The 25,976-nt window shown below is 37.6% G+C and overlaps 2 protein-coding genes and 1 long non-coding RNA gene across 4 annotated transcripts in view; 2 read left to right on the forward strand and 1 right to left on the reverse strand.

The window, feature by feature from the left end:
- PNPT1 (polyribonucleotide nucleotidyltransferase 1) overlaps positions 1–6,916 on the forward strand; it is a 58,134-nt gene extending 51,218 nt beyond the window's left edge. Inside the window, exons 26-28 of the mRNA XM_008571194.1 lie at positions 756–834; positions 5,091–5,138; positions 6,420–6,916. Coding sequence (XP_008569416.1) covers positions 756–834; positions 5,091–5,138; positions 6,420–6,578 — 286 coding nt within the window. The 3' untranslated portion in view covers positions 6,579–6,916. The remainder of the gene's footprint in view (positions 1–755; positions 835–5,090; positions 5,139–6,419) is intronic.
- On the reverse strand, positions 6,307–18,560 carry LOC103589254. 2 transcript variants are annotated; one of them, XR_550380.1, is made up of 4 exons: positions 18,398–18,560; positions 17,111–17,402; positions 8,716–8,828; positions 6,307–6,509 (listed from the first exon to the last, which is right to left on the reverse strand). It is a non-coding gene; the product is annotated as an uncharacterized LOC103589254 (long non-coding RNA). The 2 variants fall into 2 exon arrangements; XR_550379.1 differs by lacking the exon at positions 17,111–17,402.
- A 251-nt stretch (positions 18,561–18,811) lies between these two features.
- Positions 18,812–25,976, forward strand: part of SMEK2 (SMEK homolog 2, suppressor of mek1 (Dictyostelium)) — a 59,399-nt gene continuing 52,234 nt past the window's right edge. The window contains exons 1-2 of the mRNA XM_008571195.1: positions 18,812–19,287; positions 20,606–20,661. Coding sequence (XP_008569417.1) covers positions 19,146–19,287; positions 20,606–20,661 — 198 coding nt within the window. The 5' untranslated portion in view covers positions 18,812–19,145. The remainder of the gene's footprint in view (positions 19,288–20,605; positions 20,662–25,976) is intronic.

The following is a 25,976-nucleotide window of genomic DNA, read 5'->3' on the forward strand; positions in this document are numbered from 1 at the left end:
GGGGGGGGGGGGGGGGGGCAATGGGATAATTTTTTAATATTGCAGGTGAAAATTAAGAAATAGGATGGCTTTAGTAGACCAAAGAAAAACAAGAAGAGTAGTTTTTAAATAAATAAATATCCCATTTTTACCTAACTCTCTTCCTTAAATCACTATCTGACATCTACACTATTTTAAAATATTTCATGTCATTTCAAAAATTTTTGGAAATTATGAAAAGAAATACATAAGAATAATACATATTCTGAAAGCTTTTACTGCATATTTTTTTCTTTATATTTTCTTTGTCCTTTGATTCACAAGTATTTATGTACAGGGTGTATTTTCTTTTTTTTTTTTTTCCTTTTTGTCTTTTTTCGTGACCGGCAACGGATCGCAACCCTCAGTGTCGCGCCCGTACCGGACCGGGACCGGCAACGGGATCGCAACCCTCGGTGTTGCTCCCGCACCTCGCTCAGCCAGTGAGCGGCCGGTCTGTATGTGGGATCCGAACCCTCGGTGGGAGCGCCGCCATGCTCCCAAGCGGTGCACTGTAGCAGTGTGCCACCGGGCCGGCCCTACAGGGTGTATTTTCAATTGAAAATTAAGTATGTGTTTTAGGTAATCAAACTTTTTATAGTTATAAGAACATATTGGAGTGGGTTTTTTGGTGTTTTACTTTTTTCTCCTATGAAAACATCATCAGTTTTATTTGTCAATAGATATACATACAGATACTTATCATTTTAACCGGGCTTCTTATTTTCTTTTTGTAGAGACTCTGGAGTAATGGTAAAACTATACCCAAATATGACTGCAGTACTACTTCATAACACACAACTTGATCAACGAAAGGTAAAAAACACAGATTTGGTTACTCTTATAACTGCCTTACAGTAACCATATTGAAATTAGCTAGGTTGGTGAGAATTGTAGTTTTATCTTTACTAATTATTACTAATTACTAGCCTAAATACAGAAAGCAAAAATGGTAGTGATACTGCTGGCAAAAGGTTTTATATGTTTATCATGTTGTTTACTATACTGTTTATCATATTTATGTTTCTCCTTCCATGATAGAATAGAAACACTGAGTGTTTTGAGGTAGAACATCTAGAACTAGCATGCAGCAATTACTAAACATTTCTAACTATAGCCATGATTTCCCAATTTCTAGTGACCAACCAGTCACTCTTTGTTGTGGGTCATCATCTGGAAGACTAAGAATACAATACAATACAATTCAAGAAAACTGTAGGGGCAGGGGAGTAACAGTGGTACCTGTTTTACCATATATTAAAATATGTTATAAAGCTGTAGAGAATAAAACAGTACATTACTGGCCCAGAAATAGATAATCCATGCAACAGAAAAAAGAGACCAAAAATAAGCCCAATTAAATCCACTGGACTATATATTATACATGCTAAACATTGCATTTTTAGTCTGAGAAGAGATAAAGATTATTCAGTAAATTATATTGGTACAGCTGGTTATCATAAAGCAGGATCTCTACTCACTTTTTATACCAAAATCCTTTCCACATTAAAGAGATAAATGTTAAAAAAAAAAAAAAAAAAAAGTGGTAGGAAAAGAAAAAAAATCTTGTAGTGTTGAGGGGAGGGGTAGGAGGGGGCCACAGGGACTAGAAGAAAGTATGGACATTTTAATAATCTTGGTACTAGAGAACTCTTTCTCAGCATGATGTCAAACCAAAATGTAAATAAACTGAGAAAATTTGACCATAATTTTTTTGTTAATTATATGGCAAAAATTGTAATAAGACTGAACGACAAGCAACAACCTAGGGGGAAAATGATAAAAACATATGACAAAGACTTAATATACAAAGAGCTTTTATAGATCAGTAAAGAAGATGGATATCAATAGAAAAATGTACAAAGAACATGGACAGGCTAATTGTGTTTTTAAAAAGCCACCCAAGGTATTTAATGTCAATGGCATTTTTTAAAAAAATACAACTAAAATTAAGGTATCATTTTTAAGTAGTTGAAAATTGCCAATGTAAGAGAAAAGATGGATGTTCTCAAATACTGTTGAAAGGAGTGTGTATTAGTCCGTTTTTTTATCACAAAGTACAGTGAACTGAGAGATTTATAAACAAAATGAAATTTATTGCTCACAGTTTCTGAGGCTGAGAAGTCCAGAGTCCATCTGGTGGTGGCGACAGTGACCCAGGGGTCTCACATTGCAAGATGGTGGGAGCAGAGAGAGCAAAAGGAAGACTCTCCTCTTCTTTTTAAGCCCTCAGAACCATGCCCCTGACCACCATTTGTAATCCATTTACTACTGCACAGTCCTATAAACCAATCACCTCTTCAAGGTTCCACCCTTCAATTACCATAATAGGATCTCCCACCCTCTTAACAGTCACAGTTGCGAATACATAAAAGTTTCTAATACATAAAACTTGGGAGACACAATTCAACTTTCAGGGAGTTTTGGGGGGACATAATTCAATTCACTACCTTCCACCCTGGCCCCCCAAAATTCATGTCCTTTTCACATTCAGATGCATTAATTTCATCCTCAAAGTCTTAACTCGTTTCAGCTCAAAGGTCCAAAGTTCAAGTTCCATCTGTGAATTAAAAACAAGTTATCTACGTCTAAGATAAAATGGTGGGACAAACATAAGGTACATATTCCCATTCCAAAAGGGAGAAATAGGCTAAAAGAAAGAGGTAACAGGTCCCAAACAAGTCTGAAATCCAGCAGGACATACATTGAATTTTAAAGCTGGTGAATCTTGTAACTTGACTCCATGTTCAACATCCTCTGCACACTGGTGTGGGGGTTGGGTCCCCAAGTCCTCAGGCAGCTCCACTTCTATGGCTTTCCTGGTCTCAGATGATACTTTGGTTCTCGCAGGTTGGCATTGCACCCTAGTAACTCCACAGGTCTGGGGTCTCCATGGCAGTCCCACTCTCATGGCTCCACAGGCATGGAGCTGGTAGGGTTTCTCTGTTCAACCTCACATTCCTGCTTGGCACTGCTCTAGTGAACATTGTCTGTGGTGACTCTGTCCCTACGACAGATCTCTTCCTGGGCCCCCAGACTTTTCCACACATCCTTCGAATGTGGCATTCTGTGAGCCTAAAGACTTAACACTATGTGGACACCGCCAAGGTTCTAGCTTGTGTCTTCCAAAGCTTCAGGTCCAGCCACAACTGGGACCAATTTAGCCACAATTGGAGCAGCCAAAGCAGCTGGGATGCCGATGCTAGAGGCAGCTTCCCAAGGTGGTCCTGAGCAGTGAGCCTGTGGAGGGTGCCCTCAGGCCATTTCCCCAAGACCATTTTGTCTCCCTAGGTCTCTGTGCCTGAAATAGAAAGATTGGCCCCAGAGACTTCTGCAGTGCCTTCAGGACCCTTTCCCCCTTCTCTTGATAATCCCCTTTCTTCGTACTAATAGTATTAGCTAACTGTTCTCTGGGCTGCACCATTGCATGCTCTCTGCTTCTCTACCACGTGGCCAGGCTGCAAACTTTTTAAATTTTTACACTCTGCTTCCCTTTTAAATTATGGCTTTATGTCATGCCTTTGCTGCCATAACAGCGTAGGCTGTTACAAGTAGCCATGAAGCTTCCTTAATGCTTTACTGCTTAGAAATTTCTTTGGCCAAATGATCTGGTTCACAACTCCTAAGTTCCAAGTTCCACAAAGTCCTAGGGCATGGACACAATGCAGCCAAGTTCCTTTCCAGTTCAGAACAAGGGTGATCTTTGCCCCAGTTTCCAATAAACTCCTTCTGATTTCTATCTGAGACCTCCTTAGAATGGTTTTTACAGTCCATATTTCTATAAGCATTCTGCTTGCCACCATGTAACCAGTCTCTAAGACATTCTAAACTTTCCCTCATCTTTTTGTCTTCTGAGTCCTCCAAACTCCTCCAACCTTTGCCTAACACCCAGTTCCAAAGCAGCTTCCACATTTTCAAGTATTTGTTATAAGCAACACCCCATTTCTGTGGTACCAATTTTCTGTATTAGTCTGCTTTTGTTGCTTATAACAAAGTACACTGAACTGGGTGATTTATAAAGAAAAATGAAATTTATTGCTTACACTTTCTGAGGCTGGGAAATCCAGAGTCCATCTGGTGGTGGCGACAGTGACCCAGGGGTCTCACATTGCTAGATGGTGGAAGCAGAGAGAGCAGAGAGAGCAAAAGGCAAACTCTCCTCTTCTTTTAAAACCCTCAGAACCACACCCCTGCCTACCATTTGTAATCCATTCACTACTGCATGGTCCTACAATCCAATCACCTCTTCAAGGCTCCACCTTTCAATTCATAATAGGATCTCCCACCCTCTTAACAGTTATAGTTGCTAATACATAAAAGTTTCTAATACATAAAACTTGGGGGACACAATTCAACCTTCAGGGAGTTTTCAGGGGACATAATTCAATCCACTACAGAGTGTAAATTGGGACAAACTTTTGGGAAGGTAAATGCCTAGGAACCTAGAAGTTCCACATGGAGGACTTTGTTCTGAGAGGATAATTATTGGAATACATAATTAGTGCAACACTGCAACTTATTTTTCCTCAACTTTTTATTTGTAAAAATTTTAAACCTACAAAAAAGTTGAAAGATTAATACACTGAACACTCATAATTTACCTTTCACCTAGATCCACCATTCATTAACATTTACAGCACTGAAATTCAAAACAGATTAAATGACCATCTTTAGGGTATGGGTTAAATAAATGAAACAGTTTGAATACTGAACTGTAATGCTTCATTTACTAATATGAAAAGACATCCGTAACTTATTGAGTGAAAAATCAGCAAATTATAAAAAAATAAGCACAGAAAGGTCTACTTTTATACATGCAATACACACCCACTAAATAGACATTTGAAGTGGTACTCATTGGAATGTAAGCAGTAGCTATCTACAAGAAGAGAGGTTTTGGGATGATTTTTACTTTCTTCTGAATACTTCTATATTATTTTAGATATTTATAATTAACAGATTTTATAACCAGAAAAACCAATAAAGCTGTTTTCCACTTAGGGAAAAAATGTGTACTTCCATGGATATTAGATAATTATGCACAACTAATTGATTAACATATTTTCTTTCAGATTAAACATCCCACTGCCCTAGGATTAGAAGTTGGCCAAGAAATTCAGGTACCTATGTTCAACCTTTTAGCCTTAAAGTTGTAAGTTGCAATTGAATTCTTAAATATTATTTTCAAAAAGTAAGCTGAAAGAATAGAATCAACATCTGTGATATGTATTTATAAACAGTGCTTCTTTTTTAACTTAACGGTTGCTTAAACAGACACATTAAGAATTTAAGACAGTTCTTTCCCTCAGGGAGCTTACAGTTTAGCTAAAACGGTAGCCATCTTTAGAGCTTTTACAAAATCCAAGAGTAGGTCAGTGGTGGCTGTGCAGACTCCACTTTGGAGACAGACATGAGAACTATGATGATGTAACTTTGTTGAAAGCCTTGACTGTCATCTTTGAGGTGTTCAGATGTTGTTTCTCCACTACTCGAGGCTAAAAGGGTTTTTTTGTTCTTTTTGGTTTTTTGTGGGGTTTTTTGTGGCTGGCTGTTATGGGGATCCAAACCCTTGACCTTGGTGTTATCAACACTGCACTCTAACCAACTGAGCTAAAAGTTTTTGAGCTTGATAGGAGTCCATGTTGTTGAGGCCTAGGATTCTGATAACAAAGTTGACCCTTTTTTGTAGTCCTTTATGAGTGGATGAAAGAAGTCATTGCCACTATTTTTGGCTGCACCACATTCTGTTCCAGTTATACCTAATACCCACAACCTGAGTAACTAAGACTTCTAGTTTACTCCCAGTCTATAGCCCCACTATTCAGGTAGCCTTCAGGGAAAGATGAGAACTAAGACATAATATCTCTATAAGGCTGGGTTTTTTTTATATATATACATCAGAAGGGACTTCAAACCTTAAATTTTCCAAGGTGAAGCCAAATAAACTCTAGTGGGATGATCCTTTGAGTAGTGAAAATCTTAGTGACCTAAGCTTAATCCTGTACAGTTTGTAGCACAATTAGGCTCAGAAAGCCATTGGCTAGAATCACTCACCATGGCTTTGACTATTTTTCCAATATAGGGACTTGGCCTGAAAAAAATAAAAAAGCACAGATGAGTTTAACACAAGATTATAATTGGAAACTAAATGACCTTGTCTCTTATCTTTTTTTGATAACTTCTTAACCAAATTATATTTACTAAGCATATACCTTTACTTAGCACTGAGCTATGCTTTCAGTGAATAAGTAAAAACATTAATCATTGCCTTGAGGCCAGCCAGTTAGCTCAGTTAGAGTGCAATCATTGCTTTATTTCGACCATGTAAATTTAAATGTCTTTTAGTTTAGATTTAATCAATGTGCTATAACTTTAAAAGTAAATATGCTTCTTTAACACAGGTGAAATACTTTGGACGAGATCCAGCTGATGGAAGAATGAGGCTTTCTCGTAAAGTGCTTCAGTCTCCAGCCACAACTGTCGTCAGGACCCTAAATGAGAGAAACAGTATTGTAATGGGAGAACCTATTTCACAGTCATCATCTAATTCTTCCCAGTGAATTTTTTTAAAGAGAATTCTAAGGTGATATTCTGTAGAGCAAAATTCTAATAATATCTTCTAATGTGTAGATTTATATATAATATAGACATTATAATTATTTGTATTAAAATGCTCATTTACCTGTGCCAATTTTTTTATTTCAACAGTAACCTGTATTCACTTATACTTATTTACATTATAAATCAATAGTATTTATTATTAAAAGTAAATGATTTATACATCTTAGGACAGATTACCCTTTTCTTGTAATTCTGAAAATTACATAATTTTCATAAAGTATTCTGAAATATCTAAAAAAACTTAGAATTAATATATCACATATTATAATGGCTCTTACTACATGTCTCAGTTTTCTTCTTTATACATAGTAGTGGCTATTTATTCTTAGTCATTATGCAGCTCACCTCTGCCCAACAGCTTTACTTGCCTACAGCTGTTTCACAACCGGAATGTGCCATTTTCAAAGCCAGTGCCTATTTGTTCAGAACAGTTACCAGATACAGTACAGAGGTGAGGGAGCTAATTTGACCTGTTTTTAATAATATGACACCTTTCAAATTGATCACAAACCTATATAAACATAGCGGAGTAAATATTATAAATAGGATTCTAACTAGAATGAGGTAGTATATTTTTCAAATTTACCTACACATATAGAAAAATCATTTACTCATAAATAAAAATAGGTCATTTTTTTTATGTGTATGTTGCTAAAAGTATGAATGTTCCTGGCATATGAACTAGAAAGGAATTATGATTTTCACTTAATAAACAGATGTTTGAAGGGCTGGCTGGTTAGCTCAGCTGACTAGAGCATGGTGTTATAACACCAAGGCTAAGGGTTCAGATCCCCATACCAGTAGGCTGCCAAAAAAGAAAAAAAATAGGTGATTGAAATAGTCATATGTGGGCCGGCCCGGTGGCGCACTGCTACAGTGCGCCGCTTGGGAGCGTGGCGGCACTCCTGCTGAGGGTTCGGATCCCACATACAGACCGGTTCCCGCTCACTGGCTGAGCGAGGTGCGGGTGCGACACTGAGGGTTGCGATCCCGTGGCCGGTCCCGGTCCGGTACGGGCGCGACACTAAGGGTTGCGATCCGTTGCCGGACACAAAAAAAGACAAAAAGGAAAAAAAAAGAAAAAAGAAAAAAAAGAAATAGTCATATGTGGAGGTTATTCATATAATTATTAGTTATATCTGTCAAGTTGTTTATTCCAAACATTTAAAATATCATATGTTATAATTCTACAAGAAAATGATACATGGAAGTTATAATTCAGAATGTATAATCCTTTTATAAATCTGATAAAAAAAAGAAATATATATATATATATATATATATATACACACTTGAAATATATATATATATATATTCATGACTCAGGGATAACTAGTTGATAAAACATTTAAAATTTAGCTGGCCAAACCAAAGATTTTTAAGATGTGTGTATTTAAGTCAATAGATACTGTTTTTAGGCTGACCAGGTGAGCTAAGTGGTTAGAGCACAGCCTTATAACACCAAATCACAGGTTCAGATCCCCATACTGGCGAGCCACTCCCCCCCCCCCAAATTTACTATGTATCTGTTGTATATAAACAGCATGTTAGGCAATGTTGATATACTTTCTGAAATATTAAAGATTAATTGAAAATGAAAGATTAAATTTAAACTATTTGTGTTCTACATTTGATAGACTTATTTAATAATAGTGACATAATTTTTTTATTCTCACTTTTGCTTTCTGTTTAAGACATAATCCTTAAGGGTAAAATTTCAAAATTGCAATTTATGTTTTCCTTAAGTTTCCTATTTTCTTTTTCAAAAGGACTCTCAGCTTCTAATAATATGGAAAAATGAAGCCAGTTTTTAAACAAACTCTGGAGAACAATAGTGCCACAAAGTAAAAATTTAGCTCACTAACTTGAAACCACTAAAAAGATCCCAATTTCCATTTAAACCAAGAGCCTACACTTCATCTGAACTTTTCCTGTTTTCTTCTTAACTCAAATCTTAGTAGTTTCCCCTAAGTTCCAAGAAAGTTCCGTGAAGGTTATATGCTAAAAACTAATTTATAATGACTCAAATTAAATTGAGTAACCATCTTTGGTAGTTAGCTCAATATAGATACTTACCAGGACTTTTTCCTTTAAGACCTTTATTTTGACACACACACTTACTCGTACTCCGTAAATTATTGTTCTGTTACAATTTTTTCTTCTCTTACAGAAATCTTAAATTTCTGGATCTAAGATAGAAATATGAATATCAGCATCTTCTGTAGTTTAATTCTGCCAAACACAGCATTCATTTATTCAGCACTTACTGTGTGCCAGGCATTATAACGTGTGCAGGGGATGTGTTAGTAAACAAAACAGCTAAAATTACAGTGATCAAATTCTAGTGTATGGAAACTGATAGTAAATAAGTATACAACATATCAGGGAGAGGCGAGGTGCTTTAGAGAAAAACAACTGGGTTAAGGGGATAGAGTGATTAAAAAAAAACAAGTTACTTTTTTTTGTTTCAGTGGCTGGCCAGTAGGAGGATCCAAACCCTTGACCTTGGCATTACAAGGCAGCTGCTCTAACCAACTGAGCTAACTGGCCAACCCCAAAAGTTATTATTTTAGATAAAAATGATCCAGTACAGCTTCTGTGAGTAGGTAGCATTTGAGCAGAACCTGAATGAAGTGGAGGAAGGAGATGTGCAGCTATTTGGGAAAGAATTCTAGATAGAAGGACTAATTTCTTTTTCACTTGGTATTATATGTTTAGACGATAGAACAGCCTTTTCATTTTATAAACCAATTTCACTTAGTCTTGTATTCCTTAATTTTGTGTCTGTTCTTTACCAGAATTAGAAAGCAAAGTTTATTCAAGAATATAAAATGAGATATTTTGTGATATTTTCAAAGCATTTAATCAGGCAAAAATATGCCTGGTTACTTCCAAGGAAAGGATAGACATGGGATCATGTGACAAATTTAATAGGCTTTTGCAAAATTCCAGGCTTATGAGAGTTGAGACTAGGGTAGTAGACATTAGAAATAGGAAAGAGAACCCATGTTATAGTTAAAGACTCATTGGCTATCAAGGGACAGAAACCAACCTTAGTTAAGCTAGAGCAAAGCGGAAAGTTTATCAGAGCTATGAGTTTATTTCATAGAAGCTAAGTCTTACACCCAGTGGTAGACTGGAACTTGTACTTACAAGTCATCAAGACTAAGTAGTTCTACCTGTGTCTACTTACCTGTAGAATCTCATAGCCTCTCTTTTGTGCCTCTTGTCATACAAGTGCTTTATTTTTCTCTGCAAACCTATTTTCTCAGCATGGGGAAAAAGATGGCTGTCCCACAGGATGTTACCAGACCATGAGGTTGAGTTCTCCTTGAGAAAATGATAGGCTCAGCTTGGGAAAGATGTTAAACCTGATTAGGATTGCCAGATAAAATAACAGTATGCCAAAGTAAATTGGAATTTCAGATAAACAAATGTTCAGTCAGTGTAAGTATGTCCCATGAACTATTTAGGGTATACTAACACTAAAAAATTATTCCTTGTTTATCAGAAGCTCAAATTTAACTGAATGTCCTGTATTTTTATTTGCTAAATCTGATAACTCTAAGCCTGATAATGGAAAAAAGTCAGAGAATTGCCAAGATCCCACTCCTGGAAAGAGAGTACAGTGATCCTCCCCTTATCTGTAGGGGATACATTCCAAGACCCCCAATGGATACCAAACCCTATATATACTATACTGTGTTTTCTCCTATACATACATACTATGATTAATTTACAAATTATGCACAGAGATTAACAACAATAATAATAAAACAATCATAACAATAGGCCAGCATCATTACTCATGCTTTGGGGCCATTATAAAGTAAAATAAGGGTTACTTGAACACAAGCACTGTGATACCGCAACAGTTGCTCTGACAATGGAGAAGGCTACAGAGTGACTAATGGAGGAGCATAAACTGGATAAGCTGGACAAAGAGATGATTCACGCACAACTCCAGCAGGACTAAGCAGGATGGCATGAGACTTTATCCTGCTATTCAGAACAGCTCACAATTTAAAACTTATGAATTGCTGGAATTTTCCATTTAATATTTTCATACCATGGTTGACTGCTAGTAACTGAAACCATGGAAAGTGAAACCACAGATAAAGGGGGACTACCGTATTCAGAAAAAGCAGGCTGAGCAGATACCAAGATACTGCACTGCAAATATAAAGAGACAATGGGTAGACTTCAAATAACCTAGATAGAAAGGAGTGTGGGTGGAATGTGGAAGGAAGAGAGAAAAGCAGTTATGGCTGAGGATTTCAGCTTCAGGATTATAAGAACAATAGGATCTGTGACATGAATAGGAAATTAGAGGGGCAAAATAGTTTTGATGAGAAAGACGTCTGACATGTTGAATATGAGTGTGAAGTCTTCAACCAACATACTCATATATAAGTGAATGTCCTAGAAAGCAGATGGGGAATAAGTGACTTTTATACAGGCAATATTTAAAGCAATCCCAGTTTTACCATCTCGAATATATTTCAACACATTGCAACAGTTTTTAAAATAACTGAAATTTACAAAATTTTAATGTAATAAAAACTTTACCTATTGTGAGCATAGTATTACGCTATGGAATAGTTTGTTTCCTTCACAGACTTAAATATAGTCTAATATATTGTAACTAATTAATGAAAAGATTAATGAACGCTCTAGTAAAAGTTTTTTTAAAAGTCAAGGTATAAAAAGAGGAGAGAAACACGTTAATTGTAGCTGGAAGGTTTCTAAGAAATGGATTTTAATTGGATTTCAATAGAGAGTCATATTTGAGCTGGACTTTAAAGGAAAACTAAGAAAGAGAAAAGCAGCCTGTGGAGTAGCAACTTTTATCAGTGGATGAACAAGACAGAAAAATAGAGGTTACATTTTGGAGGGGTTTAGACTTAGGACCGTGAACTTTATTCTACATGTGCTGGGAAACACTGAAAAATACCCAATGTTTCATGAAAACCAAAATTGAGCAGTTGGCTATAAACACAGTTTTTTATATTGTGGCTATAAAATTTAATGCAATTGTCAATGATTCAAACTAGATGATTTTTTTTTAAAGCAAGCATAAAAACATGTAGATCATTATCATTTATGAAAACAGATATAAATTATCTTTAAAAATATATTGAGAGGAAAACCAGATGCAGGGCTCTCCAGTTAGTTCAGCTGGTTAGAGTGGCACCTTGTAACACTAATGTCAAGGGTTGAAATCCCTGTACCAGCCAGCCACCAAGAAAAAAAAAAAAATGAAAGAGGTGATTTATCAAATTCAATATACATTTCCCAGAGAGTTTAGAATATCAGGGGATGTCCTTAACTTTGTAGGTGGCATCTATCAGAAATTAAGAACATACATACAACACTGAAGATACAGCCATTAAAGAAATAAAACAGGAATCACCACTATTACTCTTAACAGTGTTCTGGAGGTCCTAATCAATGTGATGAGATTAAAAAGGAGAGAGAGAAGAACAGAAACTTTTGTAGACAACCATCTAAAAAACACTTTTTATATAAAACAGGACTAAATGAGCAGTAACCACATAGGTATGCCAAAATAAATAGCTGTCTTCTCCAGGAGTCCAAAGCTGCCCTGGTGTGAGCTCATTTCCACTCCTTTAAGCATGAGCAGCCTTCTTCCAGGCTTCAAAGAGTTAACCTAGCAGTGAGTTTGCCCCAGCCCCTGGGGTTCTTGCCAGGGTTAAATCTTCTGCCCCCCCAAAGTGCCCTAAGTCAATAAAGTCTTGTTTTTCCAGTCTTAAGTTCCAACCCCCTTAACTGAGCACCCTCAGAATCCAATCCCAAGTGTACTGCTTTGGCTCCTGATAATACATGCTAATTTATTTCAATTCCTTCAGTGTATAATCTTTTTTCCCTTAGCAGAACCAGCAGTGCCCAGACAGATTATGCTGAGATTTAACCCGGTTATCATATCATCACAGCAAGGAGAGGAAATGAGAGCAATTGTGGAAGAGGTCTCTCTGCAAGAAAGAGAGTACTTGCTCTTACTAGAAGGTATAAGCTGCTTCTGCAAGCTCTGAAGGTCCAGAGGTGTCTGCAGAGCCAAAATCCTCAAGGGCATCTATCCTGTGTTTCAAAGCTTCAGGCTTTCCCAAGCAGGGCCTTGACTACAGAACAGACTTGCCTAAGCTGACCATTCAAATATCCTTGGAGCTCTGTAACTATCAAATCCCATTTCTGCTCTTCCACTGCAGGAAATAAGAGCCCCTTTCTTAAGCTCCAGAGAGGCCCCTTGGCTCCCAAATTTAGCCATTAACTTTTAAGTGCCCTCAGTTCATCATTTCCCCCATATCTTTCAAATGCCTGAATTGTTGCATAGGCAACAAGATCCCCCTCCTCTGGGATGTTTTCCTAGGTCACTACTGGTGAAATCTTCAGCACTCAGGTAGCTCCCTTGTGCCAGGGACTAAGCCATTCCCAAAACCCCATCCTACTGCCTGTTTTCTTGCACCATTCAGTGTACCACCTGTCAGTTCTAGGCCTCCAAGAAGCAGATGCCAAGAAGGTATTAGAAATGCAAGATACTTACTGGTGGAAATGCCTGTGAAAGATAAAGTAGGAAGGCTCACAAATTGGCAGGGAGACCCTTCAGACCAGGGTGCAGGTCTGACCTTTGTAAAAAGAGAAGAAAAGGAAATACTGGGTAGAAAACTTCAGATTACAGTGTATTTCTAAGATAGTATCAGCTAGGTTAATGAGAAGTTCCTCAAGTCAATATAGAACTCCTTTAATGGGCAAGAAAAGACAAGTTTAATACCCCTGCCGTGCTCAGCATCAGCAGGAATGCACGTTGAATCCAAAGGGATGGCAGCTGACTGTCAGTCACCTATACTCCCTGGAGTAGGTTCTCATGAAGGAGATCTGGGTGGCACACTTCTATGGCCACCACACTACCAAATATCAAAACACTCTAAAACTATAGCAATTATTACCAGCCAGCTGCAAAAAGACAAAAACAAACAAAACTATAGCAATTAAAACTGTTCTACTAGAATTGAACAAATAAAGCAATTGAAACAGAATAATAGTGAATTTTCATACTCAAACTTAGATACTGTATATGAGGGTGTGAATTTATATGTGTACGTGTGAATTTAGTAATGAATGTGATAAAGATAGCATTTCAAATTATTTCATCTACAAATGATGTTTAGACAATTAGCTCTCCATTTGAAAAAATATTTTTAATTAGCATCCCACTTCATATTTACAAAAAAAATTCAAAGTGGATTACAGAACTAAACATTAAAAAAAAATAAAAACATATTAGAATATCACAATACCACACACAAGTATCTCATCTCCGACAGTTAAATTTTGACAAGTATAGAATCCAAAGGACAAACAAAAATAGAAAAGACAATAGCAGACAAGAGATTTCAATAAACATTGGTTGCACAACAAGCAGATGGGAGAGTAGTGAGCTTAACAGAGCAGAGGAAGTTACAACCTAAAAGATTCCAGAGGTGATTAGAGAGAAAAAGAGAACTCTCAAAAAAAATCAGAAAGACTCACAGCACAACATCTAAGGGCAGGGTGAAGATAGCAGCTACATTCCTGGGTCCACTTCCCAAACTTATATAACCAAAGTACTACCATCCCCCTGCACAACACATACCCACTCATGCCCATACATGTCCCTGTAACACTGCCGCCACCACCATTGAGATTTATTTTTTGGAATGGGAGAGACTTGTTTGACAACATTAGTCACAGTAAATAGTGGGCAATTATGAAGCAATGCTAAAAGTGGGGATTAAATATAAGCCTGAATACAAAACAATGAGATTTCTAGCCTCTTTCCTCTGCACCCCTTCTAGAATGCCTTTACCCACACAGAATATGGGGGAATCTCTGAAAAACCTACACTCCCTCAGAAAAAGACTTCTAAAAACTGAGGGGCTATGATTGAAAGAGAAAAATACCCTAAAGAAGGCCAGCAATCTATATAGCCTTGCTCTTGAGAATAGAAAGCCAGCCAGGGGCCAAACCATGAAGACCTTTGTAAGCCGTCCTAAAGAACTTTATCCTACTAGAAATCAGAAACTATTGAAAGATATTAAAAGAATATAATATGATCAAATTTGTTCCACAAATATTACTCAAGGATTGACTGCCTGGAGGTAGAAATTAGTCTGGGTCTTTCAAAGATGTAATTTAGCATGACCTTACTCATAAGTGGGAGCTAAAAAATAAATGTATAAATAAAAAAGAGATAAAACAATCACAATAATACACTGAACTTTCGAAAGGAGAGAACAGAACTGGGGTTACCAGAAGTGGGAAAGGGGGAAGTGGGGTAAGGGAGGAATTGGTAAAGGGCCACAAAAAACAATTACATTGTATATTGTTGAATTTACTAATTATCCTGATTTGAGCATCACATATTGCACACAGGTATTGATATTCAACAATGTACCTCACAGATATGTACAATCGACTATGTTACAATAAAAAAAAAAAGATATAATTTAATCTCAGTTGAGTCTGATATGGTAGTTATTAAATTGCCTGCTAGGGATTATGTCAAACTGAGTAGTTAACCTCTAAGAAAAGCTTTATTCTTTCAATAGTTATTGAGAATCTGCTGTGTTTGACACCCTATGCTAGACAATGAAGATACAACAGTGAGAAAAAAAAAATGGTTTCCTGGACTCAGACATTTTTCATCTAGATGAGGAGGCAATTATTAACCATAAATCATACAAATAAAGGTACAAGTATGATAAGTGCTACAGTGGAGTGGGGGGTGCATGGTGCCATAAGAGTGTGTAATAGAAGGATACAATGGATACTCTGGTTGTCTTCCTAGCACCTTTTTATCCTTACCCCATAGAATAACATCCATGGGTTTGGGATGGAATTAACTCCACCCCAGCTCCAGGAATAGACCCTGATTTGCCTCAGCAGCTTGACATTCCCTAGATCACAAAACTCTAGTTTCAAGGTTGGTCATGTAACCTAAGTTAGTCTAATTATAACAAAACGAGGAATATGTGAAAGAAACTCTCTTTTGATGTGGATGAAGAACTATGTAACCTTGGGAGCTCTTGACAACCATTTTATACAAAAAGTTTAAGTCTTAGGATGAATCTGACAGAGCAGAAAGTAGAATTGAGAAGCAGAAGGAAATCAAGTTCTTGCTGATACCGTTGAGTCAATCAAATCAACTCTGAGGTTCATCTTATCTCCAGACTTCCCATTCATATGAGCCCATAAATTCTTATTTAAACCAGTTTAAATTGTGTTTTCTTGGTACTTGTAACATTCCAAGGGGATTTTAAGTATTCAAGGGAGTCCGGGAAGGCTCCTCCTTGTAAGTGATAATTGTGGAGATATTTGAAGGAGAAAGCAGGAGTTTTCAAGAGATGATTGGCAGGAAGAAAGTTCTAGGCAGTGAATACCTGTGCAAAGACACCATGGCAAGCAGGGGCATGAGAGTCTGAAAGAAGAGTGTGTAGGTTCTGAGATGCAGCTAAAGAGGTAGGGATAGGCCCGACCAAAAGAGCCTTATAAATCATAAAAAGGATTAGGATTTTGGCCACTGAAAGATTTTAAGTAACATATAGGGATGCATTCTATAATACACAGGACGGCCCCTAACAAAAATTATCCAGCCCAAAATGTCGATGATGCTGAGGAGAAACCCTGCTCTAGGAATTCAACTTTCAAATATACTAGCACACATAAAATAACTTTTGTGCAATCATTTATTGTTTGAAATTGAAAACCATTGGAAATGACACAAATATACATAAATAGGAAATGAGTAAAATAAATTAGGGTACATTTGTACAACGGACTACTACATAGCCACTAAGTAGAATGAGTTAGCTCTATTTACACATTGATACAGAACCATTGCCAAGATGTTTTTAAATAATAAAAAGGTAAGGAACAGTGTGCATAATATCCCATTATTTGTATTAAAAAGGCGATAGATGTATATATTATATATTTATATATATACATACATTGAAATAAATTTACTTCCACATGCACAGAATTTCTCTGGAACAGGACATACTTTGTGGGGCCCTGTTCGAAAGTTGTTAAGCATTTCAAGACGGTAACAGCAGAGGATTAAACCAAATGGGAAACTATACAGCTCACACACATCCATGAAGCCTGCCCTTTTGGAACATATACTGGAAAGTGGAATAATGGTGATTCTGAGAGGAAAATTGAGTGGCAAAAGACAGACTGAAAGGGAACTTATTTTTCACTGAATAACCTTTTTCCAACTTTGAATTTGTACATGTAAAGGCATTACCTATTCAAAAGAAACAAAGGGGGGTTGTGGGCTCATTTAGATAGCAACTCTGGAGTGGAACATCTTTTCTTCAGGCAGTTATCCACTGGGAAAACGTGGTTGTGGTGCACTAGTGCCCTCAGACGTAAGCAATGGGCTCTGTTCTTTAAAGGACATTGTTCTCACCTTCTGTCCGGTGCATCTCCCCATGGGGTGAGAGGTCCATGGAATCAATGGGCGTGTCCACATGGAGCTCACCGCCCCCCGTCTGGATCATGCTATGGGCAACCTCGAATTCCCTACCCCAAAGGTCAAGTCTGCTTCCAGGGTCTGCACAGTCCTCTTCCCAAGTTCCATCCTCCTAAGGAATGGCTAAGTGGTAACTATATTAAGGGAGTGTAGACGGGGCTTGGACAGAAGGCTGGGGTGTTCTCCAACATCAGAATCGAAAGTTGTCTGTGTGAAGCTTTCTCTGACCCTTCCAAGACAGAAATGTTATTTTCTCTGGGCTTAAAATACATTTTGTTCACATCAATCACAGCAATGATTAGACTATTGTTATGTATATTATAACGTCTTAATTCAAGTACATTTTCTGAGGTTTTATAGATTAAAAAAAAACTGCGAATCTAGATTTTGAAATTATCGGGAGCCTGCTCTGTGTAAAACACTGTCCCACGTTTTACTGTGCTGCTGAAGGGTGTCCCCACACACGTGATCTGGTCAAAACATAAGCACGTTTTGACGAGACCATTGATAAGTAATGACTACAACTCCCAAGGTGCACTGCAAGGTCCACGCGTGCACCTCGCCCGGTTTTCACCCTTGGGGGCAACGGGTTGTAAAGAATTAGAGGCTGAACAAGCTGTGGGAATAAAGGGATTCTACCAAGAACGAGCGGGGATTGAAATCAACGGCATACTATCACGTCCCAGTGCGTAATTTGTATCCACCGCGCAATGTCTGACAATTAACTTGAATGCCAAAAGAATTCTTCCTTCACTTATTCAGTGATAGATAACGCAGGAAATGACCGCAAGAGAAACTCTAAAGTATCAAGTCAGTGCTCTCAGATGTGTTGGGAAGGTAGCTTCTCGCCATCTCCCTAAATTTATCAGCGGGTTTATTTTCCTAGGGTACAACCACGGGAAGTACCCTGTATTTTCATGAAGTGGAAAACATGCTTTTCAAAGCTAGCTACTAGGACCCTAACGGTGAAACGCTTTGGCGGGAAATAGGAAACGGTCAACACACTTTTGTACTACGTTAAAGTCGCTGGGAGAGTTTAGTCCATAGAACACACTCCCTGAGTAGTTGCTTAATTAGAATAGATTCCATAACGAATTTTAGTGGGTTTCGGTTCTGCTGAAAGGGCTCAAAGTTCCTTCGTGTTCACAAAAAGAGATTTACACTTTTTTTTCCCCCTCTCGACAAGGTGACTTTTCATTAATGAATGAGAGTACATTTCCTTACTTTTTGTTCCGGGTTAGTCCTGTTAAAGGCTGCATACTTCCAACGCTTGCTTCGCTTTTTCCCCAGAGCTGAGTCCCAGCGCACGCCACACGCAGGGTGCCAGCAGCAACCTGTGCGACCAATTGCGACCGCGACTCGGCCTCCGCCACCTTCCACAGAAGGACGTCTAACGGAGCAGACGGCAGCAGAAAGCTCGCGAGAACCGCCCGCCCAACCGAGATCCCGCGCCAGGAGGCGGAGCTGGGAGAGGAGGAAATTCTACTTAGGCCCTCCCACCTCAGTCGTGCACTCGTTCTCGCGAGAGCGCCGAGCCGTCTGGCCCGGGAAGCGCGTGCTGAAGCGGTGGTGCGGTACGTTGGACTCGTCGGCCGCCGTAGCCCCTGCTAGGACAGCCCGTGCGAGCCTGCTGGAGGAGGAAGAGAAAGGCAAAGAGTCGGGTTACAAGATGGCGGATCTGTAGTGGTTACGGCGGCGGCGGCGGCGGCGGGAGAGCAAGCGAGCTCTGGGGTGTAAAAGGAGGGGAGAGTGTGTGTGTGCGGAAGTGAAGTGAGGGGAACGGGGACTCCAGGTGGAGGAGTCTCAGTGGCTCTTGTCACCCCTTCTCGCGGCTGAACCTTCGGAGCCATGGTGAACTCGGGCCTCTCCGGAGCCGCCGCCGCCGCCGCCGCTACCACCGCCTCTCGAGAGTGAGGGGCGCCGACGAGGTGAGCGAGGAGGCGGCGGCTGGAGTGGTGAGGACAGCAGCACCATGTCGGATACGCGGCGGCGAGTGAAGGTCTATACTCTGAACGAAGACCGGCAATGGGACGACCGAGGCACCGGGCACGTCTCCTCCACTTATGTGGAGGAGCTCAAGGGGATGTCGCTGCTGGTTCGGGCAGAGTCCGACGGTAAGATTATTGGAACTTTAGAACAGGGGACAGTGCCTCCAGTTGGGGCACAGCGTGGGGTTTAGGCCCTGGGCCCGGTTAGTGTTACTACCACCTCTTGGGACAGCGCATTGGTTTTGAGCTTGCTTTTTCTGTATGGTAGTAACAAACTACTTTGTGTGGATCTCCCCTCAGACGCCGATTCTCTGTTCCTCCGCCTCCTATCCCTATTAAGGATTTGACCCCTTCCTGTCCAATCCCTCCTCTTTTGAAGAAGGGAGAGAGAGAGAGGAAGGAAGTAATGAGAGACAACGTAAATGCTCTGCTCGCTCCACGGAGCTGACACCCCCATACCCCTTTATTTATTTTCTTATCTATTATGTGTATACTACAAAATGCTTAGCGAAACTTTACTTTCTGAGTGTCCTTTTTTATCCGGATTTCACCAACAGGCTGTAGTTGCTACAGTCGACAGGTGCTAGGGAAAACCAAATTCACCTTTTCCTGGGTTTATTGCATACTGTTGCCAGGATGTGTGTACGCACAAGCACATACATCTTTAGTCAGGGATCCCTCCAGGCTGCCTTTGTAGAGGATGCTATGAAAAAGTGGATACTTTACAATCTAAACAGGTTAGAATACCAAAGCAGAATGTAAACTCGTTTTCGTTGATTGATTTATGGTACGAGTCATGTGAGGTATTTTAAAATTATTAAATTTAGAGCCGTAATTAAAATACCTTTATAGTGTGATCCGAACGCCTCGATTTTAACAACTGATATATGCAGATAAAGGAGAAATAACTATTTTAGATTTATTTTTGGCATATTTTGTACTCGCACTTTTCCTTTTAAAATAGTCAAGGACATTTATTTCTATACGTGTTCTTCCTTTTGTTCTTAAAGAGAAAAGGATAGATACAGCACTGTAATTTGTATACTAAGTAAGTTGTGATTCTTTGTAATTTATTTTGTTAAACTGGAAATGCAATAAAACAACTTTTGTTAAAGAGTTTGGCTTCAGGTGGTCATTTAGACCTTAAAATTCTCATCTCAACAAAACTTTTAATAGTCCTCTAGTCTCTTCATCTTCTTGGTCTGAATGTTGGTTTTAGGTGGATTTTTTCCTTTAAGGGTGTATGGGGAAAGGATGAAATATCCTAAATTAAGTATGAAGACTAGATCTGGAGAGAAAAATGTGAATTGGAGTGTTTTATTACTTCAGATGTCTAGCTGGGTGAAGAGACCCGAAAAGTTCTTTTGGTTTTAAAAAATGTGTATTCTTATTTTTTATCCAAGGTTTTATAATTTGAGACTTAACATTATTTTTTATTTTCCAGGATCACTACTCTTGGAATCAAAGATAAATCCAAACACTGCATATCAGAAACAACAGGCAAGTAGTTGTTTGTCTTTAATTTGAAAGACTTCACCTATGATCAAGGAAGTATTATTCTGACAAAGATGGGAAAGCTTTCCTGACAAGAAAAAATGTTGGATAAACAAAGTTACAGACCTTGTGTATTTTCCTTGCAGGTTAAAAGTTTCAGACTGAAAAGTGAAAGGTTTTCTTACTGGCAGTAATTTATTATCATCTTTGGAAAGTTTATATTATAATACAGTGTATATTCACTAGTTTTATTTAAGTACAGTTAGCCAGGTCTCCTCTATACCGTGTACATTAAACCTTTTATTCTGAATCACATTTAAAGGAAATGGCATAGAAGAAAATTCAAAGGGTTACTCTTTAAAGCAAGGAAAGCCTGTTTGTGGTCTGAAACTAGATCCTTTGACTCAAGGTAGAGGTTTTAAAGTAAAAGCATTTAAATCCTGTTATTCAACTGTTGTATATTTTAAATATAGTAGTCAGTGGATACTTTATAATAGTGTACATTGCCAATTATGTAACATTTTCTGTTAGTTTATTGTCTTATTTGGGAAAGAAAACCTGCGTTGTGTTGTGTTTTAGCATGCCTAATTAATCTGAAAATGGTAACAGTGATCTAACCTTTATTCTGTGAATATTTTCTTTTCTTTTTTTTTTTTAAAGATGACGGGTAAGGGGATCTCAACCCTTGGCTTGGTGTTGTCAGGCATGCCTAATTAATCTGTAAATGGTAACAGTGATTTAACCTTTTTTCTGTGAATATTTTCTTTTCTTTTTTTTTTTTAAAGATGACGGGTAAGGGGATCTCAACCCTTGGCTTGGTGTTGTCAGGCATGCCTAATTAATCTGTAAATGGTAACAGTGATTTAACCTTTTTTCTGTGAATATTTTCTTTTCTTTTTTTTTTTTAAAGATGACGGGTAAGGGGATCTCAACCCTTGGCTTGGTGTTGTCAGCACCATGCTCAGCCAGTGAGCTAACCAGCCATCCCTATAGAGGATCCGAACCCGTGGCCTTGGTGTTATCAGCACCGCACTCTCCCGAGTGAGCCACGGGCTGGCCCCATTCTGTGAATATTTTCATTTTTATTGTGGAATATATCAAAGTTGAAAAGTACAGAGAATAATATAATGGGTGTCTGTAAAACCACCAGATTTAACTATGTTAACATTATATTTGTTTCAGATCTTTCTGTAGTGTGAACATGATGGATAGAGTTAAACCCCCTTTGTATCCGTCCCAGTCTAGTCATTCTTCATTCTCCCCATAGGTTACCACTATTTGGAAGTTGATGTGTATTCTTTCCGTACATGCTTTTATACCTTTTCTGCATTTGTATGTATCCGTAAATACTATGTACTTTTTTGTGTGTTTTTAAATTTTACACAGCTGGTATCGTAATCGTATATGTATTCTGCAGCTTGCATTTTTCACTCATTTATTATGAAAACTTATTCATGTTAACAATGTAGATCTAGTTTTTAAAAAAAAAAACACTGTATAGTATTCTTAAACGTGATGTATACCTTTTGTTAGACATTTGGATTATTTCCAATTTTGTGTGTATATAAAGTCAATATGGCAGAGATTTTTGAAGGAAAAGAGAAATTATTTTAGGATTATATTTACAACATCTATGCCTACTTTTTTTTAAGGTTTGTGGAAATTTGGATGCCCAGAAACAAATATTTCACAGATGGAGTAATAAAATTATGTCTGTCACACAGCTTATTAATAGTAAGATTCTTACTGCTAAACAGTTGCCTGATGTATGCAATACGTTCCTAATTAGTTCTCTGAAATATTTTAAAATTTTCAATATTCAATTAGTAGCTTTTTCCTCTGCTTAGAAAATGTTATGTGTCTTTTTTGGTGAAGAATCAAAATAAACGTTTATCCTAAATTGAACACCTGGAGATGTTTCCTTAGACATTTAAGTACATTAAATTTCTAAGTCAGCCAGGCAGATGGTTACTCTTTTCTTGCACTAAATTTTATCTGATAGCCACTGTTGGTTTGTCGTTGCTCACTTATTTGTAGGGAAAGAAATATAACTTTCATCATTTTTTTTTTCTATCTGCATGAATGTAAAATTATCAGGAACTTTGTTCTTAAATGTAGCTAAGTCATAAGCAGTTTCTTACAAATGTAATTATAATATAGATTCTTCTCAGATTGTATATAAGATCCTTTAGCTGTTGTTATTATTGGATACATTATAGTAGGGATTTGTGTATAAAATAGTCCCTCAACATAAGTTAAAAATACAAAGTGGTTCTGCAAATACTTTAAGAAACTTTGGGGCATAGTTTCATAAATAATGTTACTCTGCTGGAAAATTAGTTCTAGATAAATAGCATTTTTGTATACATTAAACATCTATAAGTTATTGAAGAAAAATGCTTTAAAATTTTTTTTGTGCCATTTAGAAATGTTTTCTGAATTAATCACATTTAAATTATATACTATTAGGGCTTTTCATAGTTTTTTTTTTTTTTTTTTTTTAATTGAGGTACTTTTAGTAAATAACATTAAGGTGTATAAGAGAACCCTGTTAATAAGAAGAATATGGAAGGGCCGGCCCGGTGGCGCACTGGAGAGTGCGCAGCTTGGGAGCGCGGCGGCGCTCCCGCTGAGGGTTCGGATCCCATGTGGAGACGGGTTCCTGCTCACTGGCTGAGCACGGTGCAGGCGCAACACCGAGGGTTGTGATTCCGTTGCCAGTCCCCGGTACAGGCGCGACACCGAGGGTTGCGATCCCATTACCAGTCAGTAAAAGAGACAAAAAGTAAAAAAAAAAAAAGAAGAATATGGAAAAGCTTTGTGTATAAGAATGAAAAACCTATATGAATTGTACAGGCGCGACACCGAGGGTTGCGATCCCATTACCAGTCAGTAAAAGAGACAAAAAGAAAAAAAAAAAAAAGAAGAATATGGAAAAGCTTTGTGTATAAGAATGAAAAACCTATATGAATGGGGTTACCTGTTTTATTTGCTTTTGTTTAAATTGAGTACTGTTTTCTAATAGTAATGAGAGCCATTTAGGGTTTATGTTCAACTTAGTTTCTTTGTAATAGATACAGTTTTTCATATTTTCACCAAAACCTTGTTAAGTTTGCACTTTTTACAAAGTTACACAAATTAGGATTTCCAAGTACATTAATATTTTTCTACATTCATTAGAATTATCCTTTTTAAAATGTCATTAAAGTTATTCAATAAATTAGTTTAGAAAATTACTTCCAAAACTTACATGAAGTATACTGTTTGTAAGTGGGTTTTTAATAAAAAACTTGATGAGTTAGTGAATGAGATGTTTATAGGGTAATTTGTCATATTAAAATACATTAAATAAATTTAGAGAGGAATATTTAACATTCTTCTTTTAACATTACAATTCTAAAATGAGCCAAGTACTAAGTTGTGTGCTCAAAATATATCTTTTTTTCCCCCCTCAGAAGCAAAGTACTGAATTATGGGGTTAAAATACGTTAGAATGTATCGAGTTGAATGTCCAGTGACTGAATATTGAAAGGTCGTCATTGATTCACATCACTTCCTTACTGTGCGCAATACTGAAGGAGATGTGCTTAGCCAGTAAACTTAAGTGTGTAAACAAACGTGTTGGAAAGAGAAGAGAATGATTAGATGATAGAACATGAAATAAAGTGCCTGATATGTGTGTCAGATTTTTAAGTTATTTAAAATCAATCCCACTGATCTTGACTAAATAGAAAGCAGAGTCATTGGGATGTGTACCTATTACTATTATTAATTAATTTATTTATTTTTCGGTGGCTGGCCAGTACAGGGATCTAAACACTTGACCTTGTGTTCCTATTATATTTAACACAATTGTGTGTTACTGGTTTTAGAAGAGAAGTACTATAAAGGGAAGTCTTTACCTGTTTTATTGGGAGACAAGATGTAACAGGTGAAACAATTACAGAATGATAATAAGATAGCTGATAAAGTGTATTAACCCAGTCTTCATTGAAAGCCCATGAAAGCATTTCACAAATGAGGCAACTTAGATACAGAAAGGTTAAGATTCTTGACTGAGATTATACAACAAGTATGTGCCAACACAAAATATTAGAAAAAGCAAACTTGTGTTCCACAGGCTTGGACATTAGAAAATTGGAGAAGGGAGAGGTAGATATGAACTAGAATCATTAAGAAAAATTTCACTCTTGGTGGTAGTGGTGTTTGCTGAAGGAACTGTGTCAGGGAAGGAAATAGTACATCTGCTGCAAAAGGTATTAAGCTTATTTGCAGCAGAGGTTTCCTATTTGAGAGCTTGGTTTGGTAAACAAAAGGGTGCCATTATAGGTTTTTGAATAGGGCCCTAAAGTAATGAAAGTGGTACTGTTTAAGGCAATGTCATGAATAATAGGGGGGGAGGGGGAGTAGCAAGACATTCTGCAATAATTTATATACAAAAAAGTAAAAGTCTGTTCCAGTGTGGTAAATGAACTTGAAGGGACAAAGCTCCAGTATATTTTCAAGAAAAGGCTAGACGATTTGGTGAATGATTAAATATGAAAGAGGAGGAATCAAAGGTCACTGGTAGTGTTTTTGAATCTTGGGGCCAGAAAAATGATGGTTCTCTCCAGAAAATGGGAGGTTGAGCAGTTTTAAGTTAATTATTGGTTTGAGGCTTATTTATTAAAAAGGTATTTAGTGAAGTCTCTTTCCCACTCCAGACCCTGTCCATTCGTTTCCCTAGCCTGAGGCCACCCATGTTACCAGTTCCTTATATATCTTCCTATAGGTATGCATGTCTAAGCAAATATGCACACAATCACATTTATATTCTCCCTTTTATTGACATAAATGGTAGCATACTGTAACTGTTTTGTGCCTTGCTTTTTTTCTTTTAGGCTTTGAAGTGATAGTAAAATAAATGGAAAGGTTTTATAATGAATGTATGGAACTAGAGGTAGAGTAAGAGTTTGAGGCAGGAGATTTTAATTTAAGAATCATCAAATGAATTTTTAGCTGCAAGAAGGGAACTCCTTTAAGGGAGTAGATATAAAATGAGAAAAAGGACAAAGTTTAAGACTGAGCCATGTTGAACTGTCCACATTTATTCATTCATCTAGTAAAACCTGGTTCAGTGCTGCATATTGAGCTGGTTACTATCTTTAGTCTGAAATTTTAAAGTGTGATTGAAAGCTTTTGAAGACTTTTTAGCAGAGAAATGACATGATCCGAAATAATATCAATCTGTGGAATTGAAGAAAGGCAATAAATGGGAGATTGGTTGGGAGATTGCTGCATTTTCTGAGCAAGAGAGAATGCTGGATTGTATTAGAGTGATG

Source organism: Galeopterus variegatus, unplaced genomic scaffold, assembly GCF_000696425.1.
Source record: "Galeopterus variegatus unplaced genomic scaffold, G_variegatus-3.0.2 Scaffold665, whole genome shotgun sequence".
Lineage (NCBI taxonomy): Eukaryota > Metazoa > Chordata > Mammalia > Dermoptera > Cynocephalidae > Galeopterus > Galeopterus variegatus.